A 9,721-nucleotide genomic window follows, 5' to 3' on the forward strand; every position below is an offset into this window, starting at 1 on the left:
ACCATCTTCCCTGCTAGGTTTCCCTTCCAATCAACTCTGGCTAGCTACTGCCTCATATCTTTATAGTTACCTTTACTCAATTGGAATACCGTTACATCTGATTCCCCCATCTCCCTCTCAAACTGCAGGGTGAATTCTATCATATTATGGTCAGTACCCCCGAAGGGGTCATTCACCTTAAGCTCCCTAATCAAGCCTGCCTCATTACACATCACTAAGTCTAGAATTGCTTGTTCCCTAGTGGGCTCTATCAGAAGCTGCTCCAAAAAAGCTCATAGACATTCCACAAATTCCTTTGTTTTTCAGGATCTGCTACAACCTGTTTTCTCAGTCAACATGCATATAGAAGTCCCCGTGATTATTGTAATATTGCCTTTCTTATAAGCCTGTTCTATCTCCAAATTTATTTCCCACATTCTGACTACAGCTCGAAGGCCTGTACATAACTCCCATCAAGCTCTTCTTCCCTTTGGGATTCTTCAACTCTACCCATTCAGATTCTGTGCCTTCCTAAATCATTTCTTGCTATCGATTTAATTTCATTTTGTACTAACAAGAAAACTTAGCCTCCTGTACCTATCTTACTGTCCTTTCGATGGGATGCATATCCTTGGATATTTAGTTCCCAGCCCTGAACCCCTTGTGATCTCTGCAATGCTCACAACATCATACCTACCAGTGTCAAGCTGTTCTACATGCTTATTTATCTTGCTTCATATACTGTGTGCATTTCAGCACAATACCTTCAGTCCTGCATTGACCACCTTTTTATATTCGTCCCCTTATCTGCCATGCATGAAGTTCAATTCATGACCCTCTAACCAATTACTTGCTCTGGAGACATTAACAACCTGTCCTGAGTCCTCCCTCTTTTTAACTTCCCTATAATTTGCTGTGGTTCTGTTCGCCGAGCTGGAAGTTTTTGTTGCAAACGTTTTGTCCCCTGTCTAGGTGACATCCTCAGTGCTTGGGAGCCTCCTGTGAAGCGCTTCTGTGGTGTTTCCTCCGGCATTTATAGTGGCCTGCCCCTGCCGCTTCCGGTTGTCAGTTTCAGCTGTCCGCTGTAGTGGCCGGTATATTGGGTCCAGGTCGATGTGTTTGTTGATGGACATCAACAAACACATCGACCTGGACCCAATATACCGGCCACTACAGCGGACAGCTGAAACTGACAACCGGAAGCGGCAGGGACAGGCCACTATAAATGCCGGAGGAAACACCACAGAAGCGCTTCACAGGAGGCTCCCAAGCACTGAGGATGTCACCTAGACAGGGGACGAAACGTTTGCAACAAAAACTTCCAGCTCGGCGAACAGAACCACAGCAACGAGCACCCGAGCTACAAATCTTCTCACAAACTTTGAATCCCTATAATTTTCCATGCAACTGCATTGACCTACCCACCATTTAAGTTAAAGTCCAATCCACAGCTTTATTTCTGTGATTCACCAGGACTCTGGTCTCAGCATGATTCAGGTGGAGCCAATTCCATCAGAACAGCTCCCTCCTTTCCCAGTACTGGTGCCAATGTCCCATGAATTTGAACCCATTTCTCCCACACCAGTTTTTGAGTCCTAGATTTATCTCTTTAATCTTGTTGATCCTGTGCCAATTAGCTTGTGACTCATCTAGTGATCCAGAGATTTTTATCCTTTTGTTTCTGCTTTTTAGTTTTGCCCCTAATTGCTCCCACAGAAGAATCTCTTTCCTCTTTCTGCCTGTATCTTTGTTACCTATGTGAACCATGGCAACTGGATCTTTCCCCTCCCACTCCAAGTTCCTCTGCAATCCAAATAAGAGATCCTGAACCTGGGCACCAGGCAACAACTCAGCCTTCGGGGATCTCAATCCTGGCCACAGAGAAGAGCAACTATTCCCCTGACTCTACTATCCCCGATTACAACTACATTTCTCTTTTCTCCCCTCTCCTGAATGCTCCCTGTGTCATGGTGCTATGGTCAATTTATTCATCCTCCCTCCATCCCTCGCATTCATCCACACAGGGAGCAATAATCTCAACCTTTTAAACAAGCTCAAAGGCTGAGGCTCCTTCAGCTCTACTTTCTGGATCCCTCTACCTGCCTCACTCATATCACACGTTCCTGGCCCTGACCACTGACCAAATTCAATGTAGTTAATCTAAGGGGTGTGACTGCCTCCTGAAACACAGTATCAAGATAACTCTCCTCCCTCGTTTCGCAGTGTTCAAAGCTTAGACTCCAGCTCAGCGCCCCTGAGCCAGAGTTCCACATGCAATCAACACTAACTACAGATGTGATCACTATGAACCACATTTGATTTGATTTGTTTTATTATTGTCAGATGAATCGAGATACAGTGAAAAGTATTGTTTTGTGGGCTATACAGGCAAATCGTACCTTACATAAGTATATCAGAGTAATAGAACAGAATGCAGAATATAATGTTATCGCTATAGAGAAGGAACAAGGAAAGGTTAACTCTAAAATATGAGAGGTCTGTTCATAAGTTTGATACTAGTAGGGAAGAAGCTGTTCTTGAATCTGTTGGTACGTGTTTTCAAACTTTTGTATCATCTGCCTGGTGGAAGGGTGTGGACCACCAACTCCCATATCATGCAGGTATAACACATCGCCTGGCCCAGCATCTCTATTTTAATTACCTAGTTCTTCATTTGGTTTTTAAAATCCTACTGGCCTTTTATCTTGTATTCTGTAAATGTTTGACCTATGTACCTTTAATCTGAAAGTAATCTAGAATAGATTGTCAAATTAGCAGCTATTACCAACTAATGAACTTCAGGTTTTTCTATGATGTCACCTTTGTTTTGTGCTGAGCCCCTGATCCAAGGCTTCAATTTATCCTGTTAAATAACAGCCTTACAAACTACAATCTGAAACGTTAAATACAAAGCACCTCTTCCCCTTTCACCAAATTCCAATAGTGCCTCCAAAGGCCCTGAACTATATATCTGCTCAGGCTGTGTCCTACTCTGGCTGTGGTCTCTCCTTCCTGACTGTGGGAAGCTTACTGATCTATTTACTGTTTAAAGAAAGAAAGAATGAAGAACTCAGTGGCATGAATTGCAAAAGTTAGTACACAGATACAGCAAACCATTAGGAGGGCAAATGGAATATTGCTATATATTAAGGAAAATGGAATAGACAAGTCGGGGAATTTACTGCAGGTGTACAGAGTCTTACCAAGACTACATTTGTTTTTTAATATTCTTTGAGATGTGATCTAATATTTGGTGCATGTCCTTAATTGCTCTTGAACAGAGTGGCATTCTAGACCCTTTGAGTTCGATTAAATGTGAACCATATTGCTGTGCATCTGGAGTCACCTGCAGGCCAAAGCAGTTAAGGGTGGCAAATTTCCTTCTGCCAAATGATTTCCTTCCCTAAAGGATATCACAACATTTATTTATGTATTCATTGTCACCTATACAAAGACTAACTTTTATTACTTGAATTTAAATTCCACCAACTGCTATCGTGGTAGTTGAACCCTTCTCCCCAGAATGTTAAACAACCAATATCAAAGAACTGTGGGTACTGGAAATCTGAAACAAACAGAACCCTTCTGAAGAAAGGTCAGTGTATGCAAAATGGTAACTTTGCTTTCTCGCCATAGATGCTGCCAGACCTACTCCGTTTTTCCAGCAATTTTTATTTTTGTCTCCAGAGAATTAGGCTGGCTCTGTGACGTGACCATAGCACTGCCTACAGTTTTGGGTTTCGTTCTTGGAAAAAAATACAATTGCATTAAAGCAGTTCAGAGAAAATTCACTCAGCTCACTCCTGGGATGAATAACTTTAAACTGAGGAGGTGTTGACCTAGTGGTATTATGGATGGACTGTTGATCCAGAAAAACAGCTAAAGTTCTGGGGACCCAGCTTCAAACGCCACCGTGGAAGATGATGGAATTTGAATTTTGTTTTTTAAAAAAAAATCTGAAATTAAGAATCTATTGGCAACCATGAAACCATTGTTGTTTATTGGAAAAGCCCGTTTGGCTCATTAACATCCTTCAGGGATGGAAATCTGCCATCCTAACCTGGTCTAGCCTACGTGTGACTCTAGACCCACAGTGATATGGTTGACTCTGAACTGACCTCTGAAATAGCTAAGCAAGCCACTCAGTTTTAGGGCAGCTGGGAATGGGCAATAAATGCTGGCTGGGCAGCAATGCCACTACCCACGAGTGAATTAAAAAAGCTTATTGTCAAAGTGGGGAGAAGTGGTCTTAGTTCCTGTTAAACCTATTTATAAGCCAACCCTCAGGCTGCTAAATTCAATGACTTGCTGAGTTTTCAAGATGCATTTGACTTTTTGTATAACGTTAAATAGATATATGTAGTCATACAAATTGCAATAATTTCAGTCAATTACATTGCTATTATTACTACCCTGTAATTTACATGTGTGCTTTAACTTCAACTCTATCATTCAGGATATAAATATTAAGTTATTTATTAAGTTCTGGACAACCAGGCCAAACAGAACAGCATATGCCAGAGTACTGTTCTAGCAATGTGCAGATTTTTGCATACACATGGCCTCACCTGGCCATTTAAACATCTATAAATGTATTAATTAAAACGCTTTAGCGCAGAACCACATCTTCGATGGTATCTTGTTTTAACTATTTCTTAGGTTGCTTATGAGTTGTTGACTCTGAGAGTAGGCTGAACCATTTCGATGTGATAATGGAAATGGAAGGATTCTGAGAGCTTTTTTAAAGCAGTAAATACAAAGCTGCCAAAAGAACATAGTCCCTGTCAGTAAATATTGAGGAATGGGAAAGTTGAGAAAGGGAAAGAGCGAAGGGAGATAAAAAAACTTAAGCATTATTTGGAAAAAAAAGGTGAAAAATGATATCACTTTCCATCTTTTCTGAATATATTGAATGAGAAAAGCTCCATGTTCAGTGTTTGGTGCAGAAATTTCCTGCAGTTCCCAAAAGGGGTGTTATGCATGAGATATACTGACTAAAATATTTGCTGGATTGTCATCGAGACGTTAGTGTTTTAAAGAGGGCACTCAATTTATTAATAAACATTCCTTATTACATTGCAGAATTTGTAAGTCATGATGTGAGGACAGCACAAACCTATAGCAACAAAATTGTAGGTGCACTGATTCTACTTCCTGATTGTATACAAATGAGCTATTTATTTTAATTTCTACGCTGATAGTTGGGTTTACGTCACGACAAAATTTTAAATCATGTTAGACAACTAATCAGTGTGCAAATGTTATGATTTACATAAACTGCTTGATCATTAGTGCACTAACGCTTGTTAACAACAGCTGAAGGAATGTGTTGCGTCATGTAGATGAAGTAACCTATTCTACTGTCAGATTTATACCAATGTATTGATGCACAATGGGACTTCCATGTCATTCCTCTGCTCACACAAGAGCTGGTTTCAAAACACATTTGTTCTTGTTACTCTTGTCTGTTAATCAATATCTAAAATATGTATTCAAAACAAAACTAGAGGCTTCTTTTGAAGGTTTGGAGATATTGTGAAAAGTATGTAAATACTGACATAGCGACATAACTACTATCAGCTGAACACCAGCTGTTTCCTACATTGGTTAAGTGGGCATGGAAAGTTATTTGGAATTTTGCATTATGTCAACTAGACCAATCTCTTGATAAAGTTGGCAATAAATTACAGATTAATAGTGTTGTACAACATTCACTTCAAACTTCATCTATTTATTTGCAGCACTTTGTTTGGGTTAAAATCCAAAGTTGTGTATAAATTGTATAATAACTGTCATCTTCAATTTGACAAATCTGTCAAGCATTAGAAGCACAAAACATTGCAATCCTTTTGACCCTTAAAATATCTATTGTGATTAAACCAGAGGCCAACAGATGATGTTGAAGCACAAATGACAATAGAAGAAAGGAAACAGCTGATAAGTGCACGGGAAGAGGCCTGGAAGACTCGGGGCAGAGGAGCGTGCAATGATTCCAATCAATTTACTGTAGCTGGAAGGATGGTGAAGAAAGGTCAGTTGCTTCCTGACACTGAACAAAGAAAGTGCTAGCACTTATGTAGCACTTTTCATAACCTCCAAGTATAAAGCAAGGTATTTCACAATCAATGAAGCATTGCTGAGCTGTAATCACTTTTTTTTTAACGTCAGAAATCCAGCTGCCAATTTTCAGAAAATTGCAAGTTGTATTTACAGTTGCTACAGTTTTTATTTAAAGCAAGACTGATAAAGAAATTTGTCCAACAAATTCATCTAGAAGAACTCTGAAGTCTGCTATTATTTCATCAAATTGTTTATTGATCATTGCACAATTTTTTGTTGCCCCCACATTAGAAAAATACAATTAGATTAGATTAGATTACTTACAGTGTGGAAACAGGCCCTTCGGCCCAATAAGTCCACACCGCCCCGCCGAAGCGCAACCCACCCATAACCCTACATTTACCCGGGGAGAACGTGCAAACTCCACACAGTCAGTCACCTGAGGCGGGAATTGAACCCGGGTCTCTGGCACTGTGAGGCAGCAGTGCTAACCACTGTGCCACCGTGCCGCCCAACATTCACTTCAAACTTCATCTATTTATTTGCAGCACTTTGTTTGGTTGTTGGTCACTCTGAGTAAAGAGCAAAATCCTGTTAGTCCCAAATTTGTCTTGACAGGTTTTTTCATACATCCTGTTTTTGTAACCTGGTTGTTTAATTTGAAGCCCACTCCTTTTCTTCCTGTGCACAGTATTTTACACCTTAACAATTTAAGCATCATCTGTACTTGCCTACAATATAAAGTGACTTCACTTCAGAGTTCTTTGGAGAAGCTGTGAAATGTATACCTTTAGTTCAAGTTTCTTTGTATCTTTTCCTCCTGGAATTATTCTGTTCATTTTATGATTTCCTTTGCCTTAACTCATTTTATAGTTTGTGGTAGGCCTCCTGGTTAGATCCTGTCTATAGATTTGACAATTCTGCATTCATTCTCTCTTAATGTCAATCAATATGACATGCTTTGAAGAAACCTAAAAGTAAGTTTCCTCCTGTAACAAAACTCTCCAGCAAGTACCACTGGTTCCTCCTTTTATCCATTTCTGAATTTGTTCTTTCTCTAGTCTCTCCCATTCTGACCACCTGCACCTCTCACTTTCTGTCCCAATCTCACTGACACAGCCATTATCTGTTTTGACTACTGTCTCCACTTCAATGCTTTTGTCTTCCAACTCCTAACTTCAAGGTAATTTCCCTGAAAAGGGAAATGTACTATAAACAATTACAGATTGCCCCAGGTTGACAAAGGAGATAGAAATTAAGGTAAAGAAGAAGTGTGCTTATTGATAGATGGCAGGTCAAAAATACCAAGAGGAATATGAAAAGTTCAGAAAGGAGATGCAATAGAAATTAGAGAACCAAAAGTGGATTATAAGAAAAGACAACAACCAACATAAATGGGAAATCAAAGTTTTCTATAGACATGTAAATGGCAAAAGAGTGGTAAAAAGCAGAATAGGGCTGTTTGAAAAGGGGATTGGCAAATGGAAGAAAAGTTCAAAAGAATACTTTGCATCTGTCTTTAACAAGGAAGCAGGAGCTGCCCAGGCCATGGTGACAGAGACATGGTCTCTAGAACAATTCAAATCTGATAAGAAGTGGCGGATAGACTGTTGGTGCTTAAGTTGACAAGACACCAAGACCAGATGAGATGCATCCACGCATATTGAAGGAAGTGAGTGGAAGGGGAACTGATCGTTCAGTCTTCCTATGCTAAGCCAAGGTCCAAAAGACTGTAGAATTGCAAACATCATGCCCTTGATCAAAATTGATTGTAAGGATGAGCCCAGCAATTACAAACCAGTTGATTTAACTTCACTGATGGGGAACCTTTTAGAAACCGTAATTCAAGGCAAAATTAATAAACATATGGAACGCCTAACATATATTTCGAAATATAAAATCATGTTTAACTAATTTGCTGGAGTATTTTGTACAGAAATATAAAGGATCGGTGAGAGTAATGCTGTTAATTGGTGTTCATGGACTTCCAAAGGCTTTTGGTACAATGCCACAGAACTGACTTGTGAGGGAAGTTATAGGATCATGGAACAGAAGAAACATTAGCAACGTGGATACAAAATTGGTTGAGGAATAGGAAACAGAAATTAGTAGTCAATGGATAATTCTCCGGTGGCGTTACCCAGGGATGGGTTTTGGGACACATGCTTTGCCTCATTTTATATTAATGGTCTAGGTTTCCATGTGTAAGAGTCAATATCAAAGTTTGCAGGTGATACAAAACTTGGAAACATTGTAAACTGAGGACACAGACTGCAAAAGGACACAGACAAGTTGGTGAAGTGAGTGAATAGATAGCAAGGGAAGCTCAATGCAGAGAGGTGTGAGATGATGCATTGTGGTAGGAAGGACATATTTATTGGAATGGTTACATGGGATGAGAAAAGTCAGTTATGAGAAAACTTCGGGCATAAGCCCTTCTTCAGAAATGAGGCTGGTGTGCCAAGCGGGCTGAGATAAAAGATTGCTGAATCCGGGGGTTGGGACTGAGATCAGGTGGGGGCAGGGCAAATGAGGAAGCTGGAGAAATCTACATTCATCCCATGTGATTGGAGTGAGACGCTCTTCCTCCAGGCGTCATGTGGCCAGGGTCTGGTGATGGAGGTGGCCAAGGACCTGCATGTCCTTGGCGGAATGGGAGGGGGAGTTAAAGTGTTCAGCCACTGGGCGATTGGGTTGGTTGGTGTGGGTGTCCCAGAGGTGTTCCCTGAAACAGTCCACAAGTAGGCGGCATGTCTCCCCAATGTAGAGGAGATCACATCTGGTGCAGCAGATACAGTAAATGATGTGTGTGAAGGTGCAGGTGAATTTGCGACGGATATGGAAGGATCCATTGGGTCCTTGGAGGGAGGTGAGGGGGGAGATGTGGGCGCAAGTTTTGCACTTTTTGCAGTTGGAGGGAAAGGTGCCGGAGGTGGGGGTGTGGACCTAAAAAGAGAATCGTGGAGGGAGTGGTCTCTCCGGAACGCTGACAGGGGTGGGGAGGGAAATATATCCCTGGTGGTGGGGTCTGTTTGGAGGTGGCGGAAATGACGGAGGATGATACGATGTATCCAGAGGTTGGTGGGGTGGAAGGTGAGGACCAGTGGGGTTCTGTCCTGATGACGATTGGAGGGGCAGAATTCAAGGACGGAGGTGCGGGAAGTGGAGGAGATGCAGTGGAGAGCATCGCCGATCACGTCTGGGGGGGAAATTGCGATCTTTGAAGAAGGAAGCCATTTGGGCTGTTCGGTAGTGGAATTGGTCCTTCTGGGAGCAGATGCGGTGGAGGTGAAGGAATTGGGAATATGGGATGGCGTTTTTACAGGGGACAAGGTGGGAGGAGGTGTAATCTAGGTAGCTGTGAGAGTCGGTCGGTTTGTAGTAAATGTCTGTGTTTAGTCGGTCACCCGAGATAGAAATGGAGAGGTCTAGGAAGGGGAGGGAGGAGTCTGAGACGGTCCAGATAAATTTGAGGTTGGGATGGAAAGTGTTAGTAAAGTGGATGAACTGTTCAACCTCCTCGTGGGAACACGAGGTAGCGCCAATACAATCATTGATTTATCACCTTTTCCTCTGCTACACCACCCCCACCTTTTCCTCTGCTATACCACACCCCACCTTTTCCTCCGCTAACTGACACCTTCCTTTGACTGACTGAACTGGTCCTCACTCTTAACAACTT

At 41.5% G+C, this 9,721-nt stretch overlaps 1 protein-coding gene across 7 annotated transcripts in view; it reads left to right on the plus strand.

The window, feature by feature from the left end:
* svila (supervillin a) overlaps positions 1-9,721 on the plus strand; it is a 352,019-nt gene that overhangs the window by 279,835 nt on the left and 62,463 nt on the right. For all 7 annotated transcript variants that reach the window (XM_043690576.1, XM_043690579.1, XM_043690578.1 and 4 more), the window contains one exon: positions 5,863-6,010. In XM_043690576.1, the coding sequence (XP_043546511.1) occupies positions 5,863-6,010 (148 nt within the window). The remainder of the gene's footprint in view (positions 1-5,862; positions 6,011-9,721) is intronic.

The sequence above is a fragment of the Chiloscyllium plagiosum genome, chromosome 5, assembly GCF_004010195.1.
Source record: "Chiloscyllium plagiosum isolate BGI_BamShark_2017 chromosome 5, ASM401019v2, whole genome shotgun sequence".
NCBI classification, from domain to species: Eukaryota; Metazoa; Chordata; class Chondrichthyes; order Orectolobiformes; family Hemiscylliidae; genus Chiloscyllium; species Chiloscyllium plagiosum.